Source organism: Podarcis filfolensis (genome assembly GCF_964270895.1).
Source record: "Podarcis filfolensis genome assembly, chromosome: 10".
Taxonomy (NCBI): domain Eukaryota; kingdom Metazoa; phylum Chordata; class Lepidosauria; order Squamata; family Lacertidae; genus Podarcis; species Podarcis filfolensis.
In genome coordinates this window covers 29,825,489-29,849,222 of record NC_139612.1, presented here as the reverse complement: position 1 = coordinate 29,849,222, position 23,734 = coordinate 29,825,489, and the positions used below count along the sequence as shown (strand labels likewise).

At 42.7% G+C, this 23,734-nt stretch overlaps 1 protein-coding gene and 1 long non-coding RNA gene across 5 annotated transcripts in view; one reads left to right on the top strand and one right to left on the bottom strand.

The window, feature by feature from the left end:
- Positions 1 to 23,734, bottom strand: part of SRGAP1 (SLIT-ROBO Rho GTPase activating protein 1) — a 108,707-nt gene that overhangs the window by 7,879 nt on the left and 77,094 nt on the right. Inside the window, exons 7-18 of the mRNA XM_083574419.1 lie at positions 23,029 to 23,250; positions 20,143 to 20,244; positions 18,570 to 18,767; positions 18,374 to 18,458; positions 16,143 to 16,170; positions 15,328 to 15,361; positions 10,756 to 10,816; positions 10,065 to 10,142; positions 6,839 to 6,973; positions 5,522 to 5,627; positions 4,061 to 4,285; positions 1,777 to 1,856 (exon numbers count right to left, since the gene is read on the bottom strand). Of these exons, the coding sequence (XP_083430545.1) occupies positions 1,777 to 1,856; positions 4,061 to 4,285; positions 5,522 to 5,627; positions 6,839 to 6,973; positions 10,065 to 10,142; positions 10,756 to 10,816; positions 15,328 to 15,361; positions 16,143 to 16,170; positions 18,374 to 18,458; positions 18,570 to 18,767; positions 20,143 to 20,244; positions 23,029 to 23,250 (1,354 nt within the window). The remainder of the gene's footprint in view (positions 1 to 1,776; positions 1,857 to 4,060; positions 4,286 to 5,521; positions 5,628 to 6,838; positions 6,974 to 10,064; positions 10,143 to 10,755; positions 10,817 to 15,327; positions 15,362 to 16,142; positions 16,171 to 18,373; positions 18,459 to 18,569; positions 18,768 to 20,142; positions 20,245 to 23,028; positions 23,251 to 23,734) is intronic.
- LOC310744009 overlaps positions 1 to 23,734 on the top strand; it is a 43,770-nt gene that overhangs the window by 14,985 nt on the left and 5,051 nt on the right. For 2 of the 4 annotated variants that reach the window (XR_014539334.1, XR_014539335.1), the window contains exon 2: positions 17,303 to 17,368. This is a non-coding gene — a long non-coding RNA (uncharacterized lncRNA). Of the gene's footprint in view, positions 1 to 17,302; positions 17,369 to 20,157; positions 20,276 to 23,734 lie in introns of those variants that run through there. The other 2 variants (XR_014539333.1, XR_014539336.1) reach the window with 1 other exon arrangement.

The window sequence follows — 23,734 nt, the reverse complement described above, 5'->3', positions numbered from 1 at the left end:
ACACAAGTTACAAAAACCTTTTACAGAGATTTGATAAAATGGGTCTTGTGAGCTTCAGTCAGTGTGAATACAGTTATACCAAGGAACAAAATAGTTCCACTTTTGCAGCTCCTTTGAAATTACAATGACAGAACTACTTCCTTGACCCGTTTTTTATTTCCTTCACCTATCTATAAATACAGAGGAGATAGCATGGTATTCCAACAAAAACATTGCATTTCTTTTGTGTGAATTCTACATCAGCCATGATCCATCTGTTTCGGGCTTCCTCAGGAAATTCTCTCAGATTTCCTCTGCAAACGGATACTGTAAACTATTCTATTCGATGCGAATTAGAGCAAAATAAATTCTACAATGCCTCAGATATTGCTGATGAAATTTATATTTATATCTAGTTTGGAGGCTGCCAGTATGGAGACACATGTGCTTGCAGAGGACTTCCCTGGTACCCACTGGGTCCCCTCTCCCAACCCTTCCCCCTGCTGAAATGAGGCTTGAAAAAAGCACTCTTTTGCAGCCGATAGAATAAGCTAAATCTTATGATGTGTGAGTGGTGCCCACAACAGATTCTTAGGGGGGGGGTTTGAGGGGTCCAGCTAACCCCCCTCCCACCTGCTATTAAGCCAAAGCAAAATGCACAAATGGCACCTTCCTTCCCAGAACTAATACTAGCTCCGAAGGGGGATTTTCAACAGCAACCGACCCCCCAAGAATCTGAAGACAGGCTTTCAATTGATGGCTCAAAAAGAGGTGAGTCCCTGACCAGAAAGACGACTTTGGGTAAACCCCACAGTAAAGCCAGTAAGGAAACTGAGGTGAAAATAACCCTGACCAGAGGGAAGACTTCAAGTCAAGTTCTCTGTATGGCCTGTGAGTTAACTAAGATTAATGGTCTTTCTGCTGGGATGTGGGTGGTGCTGTGGTCTAAACCACTGGGCTTGCCGATCAGAAGGTCGGCGGTTCAAATTCCTGCGATGGGGTGAGCTCCCACTGCTTGGTCCCGGCTCCTGCCAACCTAGCAGTTTGAAAGCACGCCAGTGCAAGTAGATAAATAGGTATCACTGTGATGGGAAGGTAAGCAGCGTTTCCGTGCGCTGCTCTAGTTCGCCAGAAGTGAGTCATGCTGGCCACATGACCCGGAAAAACTGCGGACAAACATCGGCTCCCTCGGCCAGTAAAGCGAGATGAGCACCGCAACCCCAGAGTTGTCTGCGACTGGACTTAACTGTCAGGGGTCCTTTACCTTTACCTTTTTTAATGGTCTTTCTGTAAATAGTGGAGGGGCAGGAAGATGAGTGCGAAGGTCTGGGTCCATGACATGATGGAGCAAGCCAAGGCCTGAGTGCTCATGCACACCTGGAGCCAGGTGCGCTAATGCCGGAGGAAACGGGCCTCTAGAGACCTTGCTGACTCCCCCCCCCCGCTCCGCATTTACTTAAAAGCAGCAACGCAAACCACAGCACTGTGCACAAAAGAGTTTAAAATGGCACTTAGAACGTGACACTGAGCCAGAAATTTGTGCTGAAATGCAGAATTCTTTCACTTGACCTTCCTTCTAACTGTGTTTCGCAGGAAAGAAGCAAGGAAACAGCTGGCCAATGACAGGCAGATCAGTGTTAACAACAAAAACAAGAAATACACAAAAAAAGAAAGGAGACACTGTGCCAGAGATTCTTCATTTAAAAGGAGAGGTGATGAGGAAAACAGCATTTCCTTCATCAATTACATATACATGGAAGGGGGAGGGGGGAAAGGCAAACAACACAAGGGGCCTACCATCTTCACTGGTGTGTGGTCCTGTACCAGCATCTAGGTCCACTTCTTCTAAGGTACCATGTTCACTATAAGGACTATCACTGTTGAGACAGTACCATATGAATTAATACCTTATGAATGGACACATTTGTCACTAAAAAATCAATTAAGCTGCCGTATTATTAGCATCGTGCTCCTGCAAACACTACTTAACATATTCAGTTAAGGCAAAGCACTCCTAGAATCTTAAAACACTTTTATTACCTCTTTTCTTTTTTAATCTAGATGTCAGATAATCTCCTTAGTATTATTTTTCTCTCTCTCTCTCAACATCTTCTTTTTAAATTGGATCGTTTTATGTAACCTGGACAGTGTTTTACCCATATGAAGGGGGGGGGGTCAAAAGGTTGCCTTAATGGAATGCTGCCTAAAGAGACAAACTAGAAGTCCTTCTAGTTACAGGCAAACCTGTGTGATATTAGTCTGGGTTTAAAATCCAAAAGCAGTCTCCAAAGAAGGCAACTGGGAGCAGAAAAGAGGTTGTAGGGAAAGGAGGAAGCAAAGTGATCTTTAATCCATTCCCTGATGGTCATTTCCCTACTCCAAAACAGCTGTTTCTAAACTCTCCTTCCTCAATATACTATAGATTTTTTTTTTAAGAAAAGACTGTCAAGATAATGTTACAAGCATCTGTGTGTAACATCTAGTTTGACCCTGAGTACTGGCGCCTGGTGTCCTGATCTCAACACTCTTCAGTGACAGAAAATCACAATGGAAAAAGAATCAATTTTGCTCTGTGGCATCAATTTCATGTTCAAACCCACAAGGGATGAACTGATGACACTTTAAAAACGTGTAAGGCCAGCTGCACCAGAAAAAGCTCCAATATGGAAATGGTATGGGTCACAAAGTATTACTCTTATTTGATGTATTTTCAGCTATTCTCATTTTAAAGCCCACCACCTTGTTTTAAGTGACAGGTCTTTAAGCGACAGGGTTAGCTGTCTGAATTTTTCAGGAAAAGAATGAATTGATGATGTTTTGCTGTTTCAGAGATTGCGTCTTGAAAACGAAGTACACTAAAAACTTACTAATTGTTTTAAGATAGATGGGAGAAATTTTATTTTAACTATCACTAGATAGGCTAACTGGGAGTAGCTGATGTTCAATAAAACCAGCCAAAAGATCTTATTTATTTTTAATGCAAATAACAATCATGCTAAATCTGTTCAGTCCTAAAGGACACTTTGTAGGCATCTTTCCCACAAATTGGTCCTCAATGCAGCTTGCAATAAAATAATTAAAGACAGAATAAGAGCAGCATAAGCACTATTTTTTTTAAAAAATAATGAAATGGTGCTAAAAGTAAGGAAGAGATAACAAGGCAGTTTGCTTCAAAATGACTTCCTGGAACGCACAAAACCTGACCAAACTGGCATGCTTTTACTAAAGGCACAAACATCTGCTTTTATGTAACATGGCCATTTATGCTGAACCATTTCCCTGTCAAGCAGACCTTAATCAACTGGCTTTTAAAACCACTATAATGATATTAGGCATAATTTCACGTAGCTGACAGACTGGAAAACACGTGGGCCACAAGCAGACTTGCTCAACCTGACAAGTTTTATTTTAGAGAAAAAACAGCTGTGGGTCGTCAAGTCAGAATATGTTTTAGGTCTGGACCCCCAATGCCAGTTTTCTGCTGAAAAATACGGTTTATTTTTATTTAAACCGTTTTAAAAAATTAATTTATTTATTTCATAAAATTCATATACTGCCTGGTTGTCAAAAGCCTCCACGCAGTTCACAAAAACCGCCTACTTTTAAGACCGCTTACTATCAATAGATCTTGAAGTAGTTCCCACGTAAAAAATATCTGATAACTGTGTTGTATATTTATGTACTTGGATTTCCTTTTTACTTAAGTATACCATAAATATACAACGCAGCACAATATCCATTTGAGCAACAAAAATCCTATCCAGATAAAATTCTTAAAAAGTGAAAGAAAAGCACATTATCACTTGTTTCCTCCTGACTGCTTGTTGCCCCTGGAAGTACTGTTTACTGCAAAAAAGGAGGAATCTGGAGCCAGGCAGGGGGCAAATTTCAGTAAAAGACTGGTGTGGGCCCTGACCTGGTTAAACAAGTGACTAACATCACACATCGTTTGGCCCAGAGTTACAGGCATCTATAGCTTTTTTTTAAAAAATGGTAAACAGGGGTGAAACTTTTCACAAACTAAAAGTCATTCATACAAAACGGAAGCAATCCGACCTGGGCAAAAGAATGAAGAGCTTACCAGTATTCATCACCAGCCATACATTTCTCATAAACGGGGCCATCCAGCTCCTTAGAATCTGGAAAAATGGTTTCGTGGTGAATGATGATAGTTTTGATTATTTCGTTCACGTGAGCCTGACACGACACTTGCTCTTGAATGTCTGGAACAGGCATCAACGTTGGGCCAAAGCAAATGGCCAGGTTATACGGATCCATCATATTTTCATCGCTGTACTGCGAAAGGCTGTTTTAAAAAAGGGGAAAGAAGAAGAGGAGGGTTCTGGGATCGTTATGTGACCTTCTGAAACAAAACTGCATGCTTAAGCTGCATAGACAATACAGTGGTGCCTCGCAAGACGAAAAGAATCCGTTCCGCGAGTCTCTTCGTCTTGCGGTTTTTTTGACTTGCGAAGCAAGCCCATTAGCGGCTTAGCGGATTAGCGCTATTAGCGGGCTTAGCGGATCAGCTGATAAGCGGCTTAGCGGATCAGCTGTTAAGCAGCTTAGCGGATCAGCTGATAAGCGGCTTAGCGGCTTGGGAAAAAGGGGGGGGGAGGAAAAAAACCCCGCAGGAACTCGCAAGACATTTTCATCTTGCGAAGCAAGCCCATAGGAAATTCGTTTTGTGAAGCACCTCCAAAACGGAAAACCCTTTCGTCTAGCGGGTTTTCCGTCTTGCAAGGCATTCGTCTTGCGGGGCACCACTGTATTACTCAACCCACCCACCACAAGCGGGTTGCTTAATCTTGCACTGAAACGCCGTAAGAGCAATTTAATTAAAAGATCTTTTTGTGACGGGCTGACATGAAGATATATGGGTTACTTGAATGACTGAGAATAATTGGTGAGAAGATGCATGGGTAACACTACACCTACACTACACGATCTAAAGGCGAGAGCATGAGGTGGGATGCCCAATGCTGAGAGGTGATGGGAGCTGCAACTCAACAGTATCTGAACAGTTACAGCTCGAAGATAAAACTTGCAGAAATGTAACAGGTGCAACAGGTTTTCTAGCCCTGAAAACCTTGCACCTGGTGCTGTCAAGGACACAGGAGTTGAACCAAAACTACATTTTGTTCATGTAAATATAGCCTGACACTCTCAAGGGCTATTTCAAACTATTTCAAACAGTTTTCAATCTCCTTTCTATAGTGATGGAAATGAGAATTCATATATTGCTATATCATCCTAAAGCAGCTGTTGAGGATAACTTAAGCGTTTATTACAACTGAAGCTTCAAATAATAATTCTTCTTCTTCTTCTCAATTATGCAAATATTTTGGGCAGTTCATTTTACATTTGCACAACTGCTGCATTCAAGTCATTCCTATTACAGCGAGATCTCTCAGTTCAGGGTAAAAATTATTCCAGTTTGTTTGGAAATCATGGCTTCGCTGCCGACTGAAATATTCTCCTCTGTTAAAATGAAGAATTAAAGATCAATAGAGTGCTTCTGATCAGAAGTTAATGTACTTACTGATTGAGGAAAGCAAAAAGATATCTTAGCACTATGAGGACTGATCTGGGCAAAGTCAGGAGGAGTTTTCGTATGTGAAGAGCTCTCTCATAGAGATTTTCTATTCCTGCAACAGACAAGTAGACAAGATACAAGTAAAATCATTGGCTATGTGACGGTACAGTATACAGCACTATGAAGAAGAAGAAGAAGAAGAAGAAGAAGAAGAAGAAGAAGAAGAGGAGGAAGAGTTTGGATTTGATATCCCGCTTTATCACTACCCGAAGGAGTCTCAAAGCGGCTAACATTCTCCTTTCCATTCCTCCCCCACAACAAATACTCTGTGAGGTGAGTGAGGCTGAGAGACTTCAAAGAAGTGTGACTGGCCCAAGGTCACCCAGCAGCTGCATGTGGAGGAGCGGGGAAGCGAACCCGGTTCACCAGATTACGAGACTACCGCTCTTAACCACTACACCACGCTGGCTCATTTCTAGGGCATCATTTCTAACATTTCCTACTATAGTGGTACCTCTGGTTATGTGCTTAATTTGTTCCTGAGGTCCGTTCTTAACCTGAAACTGTTCTTAACCTGAAGCACCACTTCAGCAAGTGGGGCCTCCTGCTGCCGCCAGAGCACGATTTCTGTTCTCATCCTGAAGCAAAGCTCTTAACCCAAGGTACTATTTCTGGGTTAGCGGAGTCTGTAACCTGAAGCATATGTAACCTGAAGCGTATGTAACCCGAGGTACCACTGTAATATTGCTGATCTCATCAAGCTCCAGCTGATAGCAAATGGCCAATTAAACTCTTTAGCGTATTTTGCCCATAGCTGGAATAAGTCTAAACTGGGGGAATAAACTCTGCTTCCCTTCTGACCAGAACATCTTGTCACTCAAAGGAAGCATCATTCCCTTTTTCTGCAGGTACATAGGATTCTCAAACACCTTGGCTATGGTCACTTACAAGCCTGTTAAGATGATTTATTCACCTTATAATCTGGTCCAGTTCCTACCCTCCATTGGCTTGCGGGGGAGTCAGGATGCATGCAGGGGGAGAGGATCCATTGGGCAAGCGGAAAAAGTTGCACAGACAAAACATTTGTAACAGGGCAGCACTGAATTTCACTATATCTCCTGTGTTCTGGAAAGGCGGCGTGCCTGCTACATTGAGAAGGTCAACGGTACATTGAGAGCAGATTCAGAAATATGTATGAATACACATATATTAACTGCAGAGGATAGCAAACTGTCTTACAGAAATTGGTTGGCGGGACTTCTGAGGTGCTAGTGCATTTATTAGTAAGTAACTTTACAAGCTGTTAAAACAAATTTAACTTACTGACACAAGAAATAAGATCATTAAATCTTTCCTTAGGAAAGACAGGGTTCTCCAGCCCTCGGAAATAGAGCTTCAGTACTCCAGCAACTGAGTTAATGTCATGATTACTTTGGTCATCTGCCAAAGGATTTTCACCTGCAAAAATAAATCAAGTTAAATACTTAATATAGGCATTCTAGCTGAACAGCATTTTACTACCTAGTAGGATCCTGAGCTGTATTAAATAAATCATAACTGGTTTAGTTAAGTCCAATCTTCGATTAAAGTGAATGTAAGAGAGTAAAATAAACCTTCCTCTTAATTGCATAGGCTAGGCACGCCTTGAGTCATCAGCTGAGAAAAAAAGTTTATTGGGTCAGACATGCAATACTCAATCCATATGGTCTATTTATGGACTAATGCACCTACTCAAAACTAGTCCCAGTGAAATAAAGATCTAATACACTTGAGAAAAATGGTCTGAGGATTGCAGCATGCGTCAAGTAAGTCTTTGCAACCATTTGTTCAGTCAAGTCACATACCAAGCAAATATAGATGTCTTCAAGGTGCACATCTTTCTTAGCGCCGAAGAAAGTAATTAAAGAGATTTCAAGAACATGTGGACTGCTGTGTATTGTGATGAGAAAAATGGATTCTAAATGCCATCCCCCAGTGGAAAAGATCGAGATTTCAGACCGTAAAATGTGTTTAAAAGAGGGATGCTAGTAGTTGAAAGGTTGTTGGCTGGGTAACTGTTTTCAGTTTAGGTAGCTTTAAAAACCAAAGCAAGATGCTTAGCACTTCACTGCAGTTGATATTTGAGAAAGTCAACAATTTATATTGATTTAATATTTCCTCATAGGTACTTAGTTAGGTGCCTTATGTGTATTCTTTCAGGCACCGGCTAAAAACTGTTCTGTTTCAGCAAGCCTGCCCCAGATACATAAATAAAGTTGACAAGTATTTTAACCTGTAATTTCAGTCTATTATGTATATTTTTAAACCGCTGTTTTTTCGTATTTTAATTTTGTTTTTTATTGACAATTTAGAGCCAGCATATATTTTGTATTATCTTCAAACCACATGGTGGTTTTATTTCATGGTTAAGCGGCATATGTGTTTCATTAGATTAAACATCTAAAGTTTTGTTTGATTAAATAAATAAAAACATGTGAGCTCCTCCACTCCCTTGATCTTTTTTGTTGCTCCTTTTCTGTATCTTTTTGAGCTCTACAATATTTTTGAGGCGAGGCAACAGGAATTGCGCATAGTTTCTCCAAGAGTGGTCACAATGCTACAACACGAGCAGTTTTGTTTCTGATCTCTTTCCTAAGGTAAAGGCACCCCTAACCATTAGGTCCAGTCGTGACCGACTCTGGGGTTGCGGCGCTCATCTCGCTTTATTATCCGAGGGAGCCGGCGTACAGCTTCCGAGTCATGTGGCCAGCATGACTAAGCCACTTCTGGAGAACCAGAGCAGCACACGGAAATGCTGTTTACCTTCCCGCTGGAGTGGTACCTATTTATCTACTTGCACTCTGATGTGCTTTCGAACTGCTAGGTTGGCAGGAGCAGGGACCGAGCAACAGGAGCTCACTGTTGCGGGGATTTGAACCGCCGACCTTCTGATTGGCAAGTCCTAGGCTCTGTGGTTTAACCCACAGCGCCACCCGCGTCCCTGATCTCTTTCCTAATGATCCTTTTAACACGGAATGTTTCAGTGGGAACTGTTCGAATGAGAAGCGAAGGCGGTCACTTGCTTTGGCTTGGGGGGGGGGATAGCTGCCTTAAGTGAGCAGATGAGTGCATGACCTGAAGCTTCAGCAGTGAAAAAGAGGCATACGTGCATGAAAGGAGAGAGTAGCTGGAAGTGAAAAGAATAAAGTGGTATTAATATTAATGTGCAAAAGAAGAACTGAGTAGGAAAGAAGTGGCATGGAAGCTACGAGACAAGTAAGGTTTTGTGGGTGACAATTTTACAGAGATTTACCCATGCCGCTTAACATGTAAGGTACTGGAAGCAATTATTACTAAAGTCTTTGGCTGCTCACATGACATAGTAATAATTTAAAATGTACAGTTTGTACAAGGACTTCCACTTGCACGATGGAAGCCCCCCCCTCCTTCTTGCTGCATATTTCCTGAATCTATTTGGGGAGTCTGAAGAAAGATTTGGGGAGTGGAGAGAGGAAGGAGAGGCAGTTTAAGTTCCACGGAAAAATTGGAAGTCCTTGTGCAAGTGGGACAACTTAATTTCATATAACCCTTAATAATAAGGAGGGCTTAGCCAAATTCATTAATTTTAAAAAATGGTTGCGCAAAAACAATCCACAAATAAGTGTTTCAGCATGATTTGATTCTTGTGTACTCCTGATTTGGAGACCTGAACTGATTCTCCCCCCCCCCCCATTTTATTTAAAGGACTGACTTTTCTCCATGGATCTATTTGAATGAAAAAACCATCTGTAAGTGTCTGGCTGTAAATTAAAATGTGCGCAGCCATATCCCCAAAGAGGGCACAAGTTATTATACTTTTAGTAACTTTCACTGTTATATCAGGATCTAAGATAATTGCTGGAGCCCAAAGGTTCAAATCCTGACGGGGTCACACACTTAAATTTCCATGTTGACTTTCACAATCGATATTATCATTTCAGTATGCATACGTATGGGAGATAAAACGCCTGAAGCCCCTCTCGCTATTGTTGAAAGCTCCTTGTTCCTGAAAAGCTGGAGAAGTTCTGGCTAAGTCCTGGGACGAGTGTATATGCTGAATTTATGAATGGGATCATTTTTTTATTCTAGTAAAAGTCATGTCTTGGAAATCCACTTTGTGGGACTTAACCCTAGTCCTAAGCAGAGTGTGAAAGACATTAAGAGAAAGTCCATAGCTTGCCTATGGCTGGGCTTTGGATCTGCTGAACCAGTATGCTAAACTGCTGCCACCTGAATGTGTTGCACCCATGAATTGCTTACACTCCTTCTGCCGTAATCTGCACGTTACCCTAAGGTATTACAGTATCCGTATTGCTGAAACAGCCCCACACAAGGACAGAGATGCAGAATCTGTCAAACGGGCCGCCGCCCGACATATTTGCTTATCAGGACACACCACTGTGGGCAATAACGATTAAGTTTCAAGGAACGGAAGCATTTCTGTGTGGTTAAAAGGTTTAGAACACTGGCTCTCACGTTACCGAAATGGAACAAAATACAATTATGTATGCATGGCAGAAAATATAATTACCTCTCTCAAATGAATTTTTAATATCATTGACTTCCACCTGGGAGCCAGATACTCTGAAAATGCCCTGGTGCTGGAGACCTGAAAAACAAGAGCAATAAAGAAATATGTGTCATTAAATTGGGTACCAAGTTATTTCAAATCAGGAGGAAATACTGACTTGTTACTGATTTATTAGACATATAACCTGTTTTGTTTCTTGTTTTTTTATTAAAAAAAGCAGTTTACACCATTTTGAAACACAATTCTGACTTCTAATGCCACAATTCTCACCATGTCTACTGAGAAGTAAGTCCTTCTGAATTCAGTAAGTGGAGTTAGGACTGCAGCTGTATCCTCCTCCTCTCTCCTGACCTCCTCTCTTAGCTTACTCCTGACCCTTTTCCCCTGCCCATTCTTCGCTTCTGCCATTATATTGTGTACATTCCATTCATAATTCCATTATTTTTGCTGCCTTTCCACAGCCTCACTGTCCCTGTTGTTTTATGAATGTGTTGTTCCACACTAGGCTTTATTCTAGAGCTCCTCACACTGCCATACTGTGAGCCTCCTTAATGCTGGATTAAAGCTTTACGACCTCCCTAGCTGTAATTAGAAAGTGACTTAAGCATCAGAAAAAGCATAATTATTAATAAGCACAATATTCTGAAGAAACCACAACTAGGATTAAGTAAAATTGAATTTTGGAACTCACCATACAAGTTGATAAACCGGATGCAGCTTTCTACAATGAGGGGGATTACTTGCCCGGAGTCCTATGAAGGAAGAAAAATCACCCAAAATATACCAATAATAATATAAGAGAGATTTTCTCTGCAAATAGGAATTATCACTGTTAGGAATCAGCCTCAAACTCATAATGATCTGTAAACACAAACCTCACTAGAACCATACTCGTTCCAGTAATGCATTTGAGAATCAAAGGCTTTATCTTAAAAAAATAAAATCTTTCCAAACTGAATTATCTTCCTCAGTTTGTCAGGAGCAGAAAGTAATGCACAGTCTTTAAAAGTATGCATTCTGTATGTTTTTCTTGAAGGCAGCTGACCAAATGTGATAGCAAGTACCTTAAAAAAACTGGACTCTTTGCTAACACTGACAAGGAAACCAATTTGAAAATAGAGAATCCTGACTTGGGAGCATGAAGAGTTGTCAGCATCTTTTTCAGAACTCCAGTTCAGATGTAACAACCTTGATCTAATAAATCTTACCAAGAATTAATGTGCTTCTGTGTTCCTCCTTTTTCTTTTTTCTTTTGCTTGTGTATTTCTAGGGTTTCTTAAACCACAGTTTAAGAACCACAGTTTCCTGTTACACCTGAGCTGGGAAACTGTGGCTTGACCCCTGTTTATTAATCAGAATATAAAACCAGGAGCAAGAAAGATGTATGGAATCTTCAAAGATGAAGAGTATGTAGGCACTAGTAAAGGTAAAGGGACCCCTGACCATTAGGTCCAGTCGTGGCCGACTCTGGGGTTGCGGCGCTCATCTCGCTTTATTGGCCAAGGGAGCCGGCGTACAGCTTCCGGGTCATGTGGCCAGCATGACTAAGCCGCTTCTGGCGAACCAGAGCAGTGCATGGAAACACCGTTTACCTTCCTGCTGGAGCGGTACCTACCGTATTTTTCGCACCATAGGACGCACTTTTTCCCCTCCAAAAATGAAGGGGAAATGTGTGTGCGTCCTATGGTGCGAATGCAGGCTTTCGCTGAAGCCTGGAGAGTGAGAGAGGTCGGTGCGCACCGACCCCTCACGCTCTCCAGGCTTCGCACACCTCTCTGCAAGCAGCGGGAGCCCAGCGCTGGGCTCCCGCTGCTTGCGGAGACTTGCCTGCATGCCAAAGCCTGCGCGCGCTGAACTCAGCGCGCCCAGGCTTCGCGGACCTCTCCGCAAGCAGCGGGAGCGCTCCTGCTGCTTGCGGAGAGTTGCCAGCATGCCGAAGCCTGCGCGCGCTGAGATCAGCGCGCCCAGGCTTCGCGGACCTCTCCGCAAGCAGCGGGAGCGCTCCCGCTGCTTGCGGAGAGTTGCCAGCATGCCGAAGCCTGCGCGCACTGAGATCAGCGCGCCCAGGCTTCGCGGACCTCTCCGCAAACAGCGGGAGCGCTCCCGCTGCTTGCGGAGAGTTGCCAGCATGCCGAAGCCTGCGCGCGCTGAGATCAGCGCGCCCAGGCTTCGCGGACCTCTCCGCAAACAGCGGGAGCGCTCCCGCTGCTTGCGGAGAGTTGCCAGCATGCCGAAGCCTGCGCGCGCTGAGATCAGCGCGCCCAGGCTTCGCGGACCTCTCCGCAAACAGCGGGAGCGCTCCCGCTGCTTGCGGAGAGTTGCCAGCATGCCGAAGCCTGCGCGCGCTGAGATCAGCGCGCCCAGGCTTCGCGGACCTCTCCGCAAGCAGTGGGAGCGCTCCTACGGCTTGTAGAGAGCTGCCTGTTTGAGGGCTGGGGTCGGGGGAAGCTCGAGCTTCCCCCGCCCCAGCCCCGCGCCTGGGGGAAAAATAATTTTTCCCCTTTATTTCCCCCCAAAAAAACTGGGTGCGCCCTATGGTCCGGTGCACCCTATGGTGCGAAAAATACGGTATTTATCTACTTGCACTTTGACGTGCTTTTGAACTGCTAGGCTGGCAGGAGCAGGGACCGAACAATGGGAGTTCACCCCGTCGCGGTGATTCGAACCACCGACCTTCTGATCGGCAAGTCCTAGGCTCTGTGGTTTAACCCACAGCGCCACCACTCAGCCTAATACAGTCGTACCTTGGAAGTCGAACGGAATCCGTTCCGGAAGTCTATTCGACTTCCAAAACGTTCGGAAACCAAAGCGTGGCTTCTGATTGGCTGCAGGAAGCTCCTGCCACCAACCAGAAGCTACTGAAGCCCCATCGGACGTTCGGGTTCCAAAGAACGTTCACAAGTCAGAATACTCACTTCCAGGGTTGCGGTGTTCAGGAGCCAAAATGTCCGAATGCTAAGGCATTCTGGATCCAAGGTACGACTGTGAACCATAGTTTATTAGGTTATTACACTTGAACTCATCCTATGTATTAGATTACAAATGTAGTGCCTTATGCCTTGTATTAGTTTTATGCCTTAGTATAATTTATGATGATGCTATACTGCTATGACATATGGCCCAAATAAATAATAACAGAAAAATTTACTCGTAATTAGTTAAACAACTGCTTTGGCCACTGGGCCCCTGTAGCCTAAGGCTGCCCTCGCTTCAACATCCTTGCAGTCCTAAGAGCATCTTCATTAAGCTATTCAAGGGAAATCAACAGCAATGCTATAGTTTTACAAAATTAATAAATGCATATATATAGAGAGAGAGGGAGGGAGGAAACTTCTATAAACCACATTCACCTTTGCAAAGCTGAAATATGCAAGGAATGTAAAGCAACCCCAAGGGTACTGTTTGCAGTAAGAAATTTCAAGATTAAAATGAATGTATCGTTAAATGCATTTCCATGGCATTATGAAATGGTTTGCTAAAATTTCACATTTACCTAATTCAATGCAATCACAAAAGCTGTCAAAGATTTTTTCAGTCCCTTTACAGGAAATAACTACAAGAAGGAATCCATTACTCAAGGTTACTATGGGATGACACGAACTGAAATAATGCATTTACCATTTTGCTAATGAGAAAAATGTTCTCACAGGTGATCCCTGGGGTTTTCCCACCACCCCTGGAAAGCCCGGTGTGCTTTTTTAATGGGCAAATGCCAGGAAGTACTAAGCACCAGCCCCTGACCCAATCACTATGAGTTCACCCCAAATTTCAGCCTTCCACAGGCCATTTTGTTATCCAAGCAAAGAAGCAAACAAGATGCAGGAGGGTCTGCCTAGACATAATTTGGCCTCAATTTGTCAGAGTATTACTACAGCTGTTCTCCTGCCGCTGCTATGAAAACTACATAGTTAGTATTCTGAAGACATATCTGTGTTCTGTCACTAGCTCTGTGGGGGAAAGCAATTATCCTCTCTCTTTTTCTGATTAATAGTTTTCGCATCCATTGTCTCCTAATGTTTTTTACAATGTTTGGATTTTGACTTTAGTACAAGAAGGCCAGGATAATTTTACCTCCTGGGTATTAGAGACTAGTCATATGCCTGCTATTATGCTTCCGTCTATGCTTTAGTTGAAATTCCTGCATTGCAGGGGGTTGGACTAGATGACCCTCAGGGTCTCTTCCAATTCTATGATTATGATGGCTAGCATGTTGATAGAGTGCCTGTACCTTGTACGGACCCCAAAGGGAGCAGACAATGAATCTCTGTGTGAAAAGAAGCCCTGCACATTAATCCTAGGGTCTTTGTAAACAGAGGCCAAATCACTCAGAGTAATTAATGAACACACGCTCATTTCCTTTACTACAGACACTTCCAGGTGCTACAACTAGCAGATAAATAGAACCAAACTGGAAATAAGAGAAGTGACACTAGGAAGGAGCAAACTACTTTGGAGTTGCCATCGCAAGTTTTTGCATGATGCCTTCTGATCCTGCCAGCTTGTTTGGACTAGCATTAGTTGGTTAAGAAATCAGTACAGTCCCCATGTGAATGACAGGTGTATGTGGCATGCTGATGAGCCACAAAACTGATTGGAAGAACTGCTACGGTCAAGTTCAGCACCTTAAAATCCTACTGAGGGCAATGGATCTTAAAAGTTCAACAGGGTATGCATTTATTTCAAAAGGATCCCATATTATTTGGAAAGATGACCTCCCATTTGTCCATCATGCTGCCATGACAAAGGGATAAAAAGAACACATGGGCCAGAAAGCACATCGTAAATGCATACCCTGGATCCAATCGCAGCTGTGAATGGCGTATGGTTAAAAATATACAGCTTATTTTATAAATTGCGAGAAGATCCATATACAAAGCATGGCCTTCGTTTGCTTATTCTAAGTAGCAGTGCTTTATGTGATACTACAAGCTGTTTGTACATCTTTACTGGGTTTAAAAAGCAAGTTACCGTGCTGTGCTGGGGAGACAGGTAGGCAGATCTGGCATTTAGGAAATGGTAACAAAAGCCAGGCTGCATCTGTCAACTTCCTGCGCACCTGCGAAAGAGGTACTATGGATCTGGGAGGTTTCACCTTTTATTGCAGAAAGTGGATTCCATCAAAGCATTAGGGATAGCTAATTTCTCTAATTTAGAGATCCATTAGAAAAACACCAGGTAAGTGTGACATGCCCCTCTCATTTCTTAATGCAGACAGTCCCCAATAATCAAGAGATGGTAAATGTTCGATTTAATAGGCTTATACCTGATGCCTTGTGTGGGAGTTCCTTCGCCCTCGGCTATAAGCGTTATCAGAACAGGGGGGGGAAACACAGGATGAAGATGTAAATACAGCAGTCAAAAAATAAACAGAACAGTACTTTAAGTAGCATAAGGAATTCCTGAAAACAATACAAGCATTGGGTTTTCAGAACCAGCATGTTGTAACATAGTCTTTTGAGTCAATCTGAGCAACACGTTAATCAGAAAATGTTGCATACCGACAAAAAATTTTTACCTTCTTTAAATAGACTGAAAATGCTAATCATCCTCAGAATTCTGGTATTCCTTCATCACTGTGTATATATTGTGGGTATATTTGTCCTGATTCCAAGAAGCATTGTACTGAGCAGCTAGGAAATAATACCCCCAGGACATCTCTGCCTCAGCATAGTATAACAGACCATGGCCATTATGGCAAGGTTTTGAAATGAGTTGCTCGGGGAGCAAGGTAAACGATCCCAAATCACCATTAAACAAATTGTATTTCTGAGATTGAGGAGGAATACTTCGTAATCTGAGAGAAGGGAATATATTTATTAAGCAAAAGATAAATAGTAACAAAGCACAAAATCTGAGAGGATGTTAAGGAATTCAATAAGATTTGCGCATTAATATTCATGGTGGGTGTAACAAGAATGCAACAAAGCTGCTAACATTAATAGTGCATATTTATTTTTGAAAACGTACGGAACAACATTGCACTCATCATCCACAACATTTATTTCCCCTGCTTGTGAACGTTATTATCATCACAGCTTTCTGTAATACAAACCACATAAAAAAGTTTCACTGTCTTACCTTGTAGTCATATATTCTGCTCTATGACCTAAAAGATAAGGGAACAATAATCTGAAAACGAATGGAACTAAAAGTGGATTTTCTATGAAACTATACATACACCATCTAGTTCCTCTTCAATCTTCAATTATTTTTAACTGCACAAGAGTTATACTTGCATGCCAAGGGAACTGTTTTCCCACTTCCAGCGTTAAAATGTTCAAAAAGCAAAGCTGGTATGTGAAGCTGCTGTACTAAAGCTTCTGTCTTATGGGAGTAAAGAGTTAGTTTGCTTGCTTGCTTGCTTGCTTGCAAGTAAAACGAAAGAAAATTTCAAGCAATCTTGAAGGCTTGCATATTTTAATGAGCTATTCAAAGTTTACATAAAGAGAAAGGGCTGGCAAGGCTGGAAGGCATATTGCCAAAGGCCGTAGAGTTTAAAAATGCATCGTCCTTAGATGTAGATGTAGTTATGAAAGTAAATATTTAAATGTGTGCTGCATAAGAATGCTTAACTGCATATTATGTAATATAAACACCTGGTGCACATCTGCCCAACACGGCTACTATGCATCCTTCATGCATTTCAGGGGCCGCAGCACAGCAGTTCCGCAGCACTACCACTCATGAAACAAATGGAGGATGCACAGCAGAAGAAAATGTTGGCTTGCCCCTAGGACAGGAAGTTCAATCACACATGCATAAAACAGATCTGTACTTCAATGCGTTCTCCTTTACCAAACAGATGCTAGTTCTATATTATTCTAAACAAGCACAATCAAGGCACGTGGGTGGCAGAACATTTAAAGTATCAATTTTCACTCTTGCATTTGCTGCAGTTTCTGCCAGAAAAAGTTTAGCACATGTGTTATGAAACGGTGATTTGAAAACAGAAATCTATCTGTGCTTTTGAGGGATGGGATGGTTCTAGTTGCACTAAAACTCAACTCGACCCACTTTTGAAATAAAGGCTTCCATTAGCGTGCAAAGTTGCTAATTGGGCTCAGAAACAAGTATCCAGCCTGTTTCATAACATTTATGATTTCACATAAAGGGAAATGTCACCACTTTCTCATAAGCGCGGTATTATCTGCAAGGGGGCGGGAGAGGAAAATAAAGCACAGAACCAAGCAAAGGGGTTGGCCTTAAAAGCTGCTAAAATATATTTGTGATTCTTACAGCCTGATCCTGAGCTCTGCTACGGAGAAAGCCAGAAGATATGACTATGCAGAGGGCAGAAAATATAGGCAGGCACTTATTACATTCTGTGGGTAGCAGATATTTATAAACTTGTTTTTGCAAGCCTGCAACAGCCTGATTATTAATCCCACTGAAAAGTATGAAAGAGAGATTTTCTGTGATTCATGATAATACAGGAAATCCCACTGTTACAAGAATTACTCTACAAGGAGCACGTTTTAAAATGCAAGGCACATTTTCTCAATAATATAATGAACAAACTGATAATACCATGCTGGTGCATAGAAAGTTTATAATGCATTCTGTTCATAATGAGGCACTATTTCAGCCTACAGGGAAGTAGTTAATAAATTCGGCAGCAGAAGATGCAAGGTAATGCTATTAAGAGACAGAGATACCCAGACTCTTAGGAGTTATAATTTAGAATGTTTCGCACACAAAATAGGTCACATATGACCTTGCACAGTGGGCTGTCCAATTCTGCCAAAGAAAGATTTCTCCATTTTCTGTTCTATTCACCCTGCCTGGGTTTTTTTGTTTCGTTCGTTTTTTAACAATGCCATGTACTCCCCGAACCCACCAAAAATACAAGCCAAATTGAGACAATCCAGTACATAAAATAAACTGGCTTTCAGGTCTCTGTCTGGGGTTTTATATTTTGCTTTGCTTTTGTTTACTGGAAAAGGAACCAGAATATTTCCTAACAGAAGTATAGATTCTGTGATTAATCTACTATGGTTTCAGGACAAGCCAGGTTCTGAAACCTTCGTTTGATTCTGGCTTGTTTATACTAACCGTAGTTTAAACAAGTCATAGTTTCCTGAGTTTAGATATCATGGGGACCTGTCATTAGTTTAAAAAAAGGAAGCAGATGCATTCAATCTCTTTCCCATATTTGCTAAAGAGGAAGAAGGGCAGGGAGTATGTGAGCCTCATGATCATTCACATAGCTTAAAATCATGGCTTCTGGCTACATCTGAACCATGGGTTTAAATATACGCATTGTAAATATTTTAGCAGATTTATTCTGAGGTTTATTCCAATTCATTTACCTTCTCCAAGTGTTCGCTGCAGTAAATCATGCTTTGCTTGGAGCTTTGTGATGAGATTACTTCCCTCCAGATACTCTCTGAATTTCTGCAAAGACACAGATCAATGCATTACGCATCTGAAGAGGTGCTATCTACATTTCAAGAACGTTGGGGTGGGGGTGGGGAGAGCGTATCACATGGAAAGCAGGCAACACACCATGAAATAGAACTGTTCCGTCTCCTGCTGGTTCGCTCTTCTCTTCGCAATGCTAGGCTTGCTCAAGTAGGTCTCAGAAACTGTTGACTTCACAGACTCTGTTGAACGACTGTGCTGGAAACATTCAGAAACGTCGTAGTCCTCAATGGTGACCATATCTTGTATTGTCTGTAAAGTAGCTTCAGTCGTCTTCTTAACCTGGAGTTAAAAAGGTGCACTTCATAGTATCAAGCAGAAAAACAGACCAATTATGTTCCACCATCAGTAGGAAGAAGGGAGCTGCTGAGTGTGCTACATAATACTTGTTTTGCATTAGTAAGAAATCCGTATTTTACTATGGCAGTGCCAAAACATGGAATGCCTTTTGACATCAGGCAGCCCCCTTCACTTCACTGTTCAGGCAAGCCCACCCAGAGATTTAGATTGCCGACATGTGTTTTATTCTCCTTTTTAGCTTATCGTCAATTTTAATTATTTTTATTGAATGTTTTAAACAGCTGCTTTCAACTGTTTTTATTGATAATATTATTGTGTTGGGATTTTTTCGTGAGGCTTTCCCCCCCCCTTGCAATCAAGTAGTTAAATGCATTTTATGAAATAAGTGCAAAAATTAAACAAACTAGGTTCCTGACTGCCCTTTTTGCTCAGTGGGCCCTGGGTCCCCTTTGAGACTCTGCAAGCCACCCTGGCAGCACCTCCTCTGTGTGTCTCCCTGGTGGTCTGGCCCTCCTTGCCCCTGTGAGCTTTCTGGGAAGGCTGCTGAAGGAAGAAGCAGAAGGAGAGGCCTACTATGGAGCTGCCAAGGGCTTCTCCTTTTCGCTCTGGATCCTATGAAAAGGAGGGAAGGGAAACAGCGCTGGTCCACCCCCCCCCTTTTTTTAAAAACTGGCCCTGAAAGGAGAAGTGCAGGGCCAGGTGTCTCTGAAGGGCCCAACTGGGCCTGCCAGGCAATCTGGCCTCTCTCAGGGCTACAGCAGCCTCCCTTTGCGTGTTCTGGGTACCAGGGCAAGCAGCAATCTGCTGAAACAAAAGCTGATTCAGAGCCACCTGATCCAGCGCATCCCCTTTCAGGGCTGTTTCCTTGAAAGAAAAAGGTCATGTCAGCCTGGGCAGTACCCTTGCCTAAGTGAGTGTTACTTTATTCCCCCTGTGGTGAAGCGGACATGCCAGCCTGCATCTTCTTTCCTCCAATGGCATCTGGCCCCTCAACAAAGCATGTTTTGAGCACAACACTGAAGTCGCTTCAACCTTCCATGCCGCTGTTTTGTTTTGTTTCCCCCCGGGAATCACTGTGGCTCAATGGACAAACATCTACTTAGCACGCGGAAGATCTCAGTTTCGATCCTGGCAGCTCCAGGTAAGGCTGGGAAGGTCCCTTGCCTGAAACCCTGGAGAGCCACTGCCAGTCAGAGCAGGGAGTACTGAGCTATATGGAACAACGGTCTGCCTCTCATTTTCGGTGCCAAATATGATATTTTCAAAAATCTTGGAGTCATTGTAAGTAGGCCCTGATATTTGTCAGACACTACGTGGAGTGTCAATGCTACGCCTGACGAACTGCTGTCCATCTTACCTCCTCATTTTCAATTTTCAATGTGGCCAGTCGTGACTGAAGCTGCTGATACCTAAGCATGAGTTCCCCTTGGACTGGCTGCTGGACACTGACCTGAGAAACCTGAATATGAAATATCAAACGAAGAGATTAGGTAAAAATTTGGGGGCGGGGCAGGGGGGAGTTCACGTCAATCAAATCACCAAACACCTGGTTAAAAAGGAACATTTTTGCCTGGCATCTAAAGGTATATAATGAAGGCACCAGGTGAACTTCCCTTGGGAGAACATTCTATAGACGGGGAGCCATTACACAGAAGGCCTGTTCCTTGATTGCCACCCTCCGGATCTCTTGAGGAGGCGGCACATGAATAAGGGCCTCAGAAGATGATCTCAGAGTCTGAGTAGGTTCATATGCAAAGAGGCAGTCCTTGAGGTATTGCAGTCCTGAGCCGCTTAAGGCTTTATAGGGTCAAAACCAGCACTTTGAATTGGGCCCTGATATGAATTGGTAGCCAGTGTTGTCGGACCAGGATAGGTGTAATATGCTCAAACCATCTTGCTCTGGTGAGCAACCTGGCCCCTGAATTCTGCACTAGCTGAAGTTTCTGAACCATCTCCAGAGGCAGCCCTACATATAACACATTGCAGTAATCTAACCTTGAGATTACCAGAGCATAGAAAACAGTAGTCAGGCTATCCATGTCCAGATAGGGGTGTAGCTAGGCTACCAGCCAAAGCTGATGGAAGGAACTCTGGGCCACTGAGGCCATCGGAGCCTCGAGCGACAGCAAAGGATCCAGGAGTACCCCCAAGTTATGAACCTGCTCCTTCAGATGAAGTGTAATCCATCAAGAGCAGGCGATCTCCCACCCATCCGGTCTAGGGAACCACCCACTAACAGTGCCTCAGTCTTATCTGGATTGAGTTTCAGTTTGTTGGCTCGCATCCAGTCCATTACTGAGGCAAGACACTGATCCAGCACTTCCACTATCTCACCGGCAGATGTCAAGGAGAAATAGAGCTATGTGTCATCAGCATACTGTAGACAACGTACTCCAAACCTCCAGATAACCCCACCCAGCAATTTCATGTAGATGTTAAACAACATAGGGTATAGGATTGAGCCCTGCGGAACCCCACATTGAAGGTTCCATGGGGCTGAAAAGTATTCCCCAAGCAACACCCTCTGGGAACAACCATCCAAGTAGGACTGGAACCACTGCAAAGCGGTGCCACCCACCGCTAGTTCGGACAGTCGCTCCAGAAGGATACCATCATTGAGGGTATCAAAATCCGCTGAGAGGTTGCGAAGAATTAACAGGGACATGTTTCCCTTGTCTCTCTCTTGACAGAGGTCATCATACAGGGCGACCAAAGCAGTTTCTGTGCCAAAACTGGGCCTAAACCCCAACTGAAATGGATCTAGAAAATCAGATTCTTCCAAAAGCATCTGGATCTGGTCTGCCACCACTCACTCCAGAACCTTGCTCAGGAAAGGGAGATTGGCAACTGATTAGTAGGTAGTTAGGTTTTCCAAATCCAGGGAAGGTGTCTTAAGGAGTGGTTTTACTACTGCCTCCTTCAAGCAGACAGGAACCACCCCCTCTCGTAAAGAGGCATTGATCATCTCCCAGGCCCAGCCAGCTGTTCCCTCCATGCTGGTTTTTATCAGCTAAGAGTGGCAAGGATCTAGAGCACAAGTGGTTGCACTGACGGATTTGAGCACTGTGTCCACATCCTCGAGCCTTACCAACTGAAACTCATCCAACACAACAGGACCAGACTGTGCTCTGGACACCCCATAAGATTCATCTGCTATTACAGCAGAATCAAGTCAAGGTTTGGTGGATGCAAGCAATTTTATCCTCAAAATGCTTTGCAAACAAGTCACAGCGAGCTACCGTTGGTTCTACCACCTCCTTTGGGCCAACCTGTAAAAGGCCCCGTACAACCCGGAAAAGCTCTGCCGGACATCATAATGAGGATGCAATGGAGGCAGCAAAGTATGCCCTCAGACTCTCAGCAGAGTGGCTCCCGCTGGGATGTATGGTTGTTACTGTATTTATGTGTCAGTTTGTACATACGTTTATGAGATAGCCATATAAGAAAAAGAAATAGCGGGAATGACGGCAATCACATGGATGTGTAAAATGCAACTGTTTTAGGCATGTGTATTTGAGGCACAGATGGGGAGTTTACAGTAATAATCACCATGGACACATAGGCAACACCCAACAGAGCCACATATTCACACATCTATAACAGAAATCGGGATAAAGCTCTGGATATTGGTTTCATCTTTTTCCCAGCATTGCTTGATGCGACATGGAAATTTGCAGGTATAGAGTCTGACTAAAGGCCATGGGAAGACACAAAAAATGAACATGTGTACTGTAGGAAGATGGTTCTAATACTGTCTCCAAGTTTCTGAAAAGTTATATGTTAATAGCCAGTGTCTCACCATACTTTTGAAGATGCTCAGGGACGCTCTAGAGAAACACGAGCAGCATAAGAATGCTATAAAAACAACTTTCCTCTTGCTCTGTTTGTATGCCGAAAGCTACTTGGCCAAGCTGCAGAGAGTTTACCCATGTTGTGGCAGATTTCAATGTGCAGTAATGAAGGGTTCATTTGGCATGGGATTTGTTTAGAGCAGCTGGCAAATTAAGTTCTACACAAAATATTCTCTTGGTGTAGTTTGTTTGCTGATCTTCTTGCGTCTGTATGAATAATGTTGGCTCTCATTTTACTCTAACTAGACCCTTTGTTTGAGTGGATAAAAGCTAGACACGAACAAAAAGGAAATCAAAGTTCACAACAGAGGGAAGTGCTCATCCAGGCACAAACAAAAATTTTGTTTGGATTTTTATCCTTTTCTGTCTATGAAAAGTCAACAGCTACTGACCTCGTCACCCATATGGGGCTGGAACTCAAATCTCATTGGAGGGCAAAAGGCTGTCGGATACATTTCCATGAATCTCTGCTTGTCACTTCGTGGTTCCAAATTGTCAACAGCATTTTCAATGATGTCCAGACCCTCGTGTCGAGAGGTTTCAAGGTTATACTCTGCAGAGAGATATGTTCTTAAGGCTCTGTTCAGGCTTGCATGATATCCAAGATCGCAACACTAACAGAATATGAAGGAGAAGAAGTTGTGTTTTTTAAAAAAGCAGAAAGCAAATTTCAGCAGTACTATCTAATGAACAAACAAGCACTTCATAAGAGAAACCATCCATAGTAAAAATATTTATCTTTCAATGGGCTTGACAAAATGTTATTTAATCTTTACCATAGTACAATTTATTATACCATTTTGAAGACAGAAAAGTTGGATCACATGGAACTGTGCACTACAATTGTTTGTTTATTTGATCATTACATTATTCCAAATTTATCTTATGCTTCTAAACAGTTTTTTTTATTTAAAAAAACACAATTCTTGTATAAGGAATGAGAATATTTAATGAAAATGGGCTACCCATCGTATAATGCATGCCTATTATCACAAGAAAAACTTTAGGAGATATGTTCAACCTAATCATAACATATAGCATATAGACCTGCAGTGCCTGTGCATAAGGGAAATGTTTACAAAATAATAATAATAATAA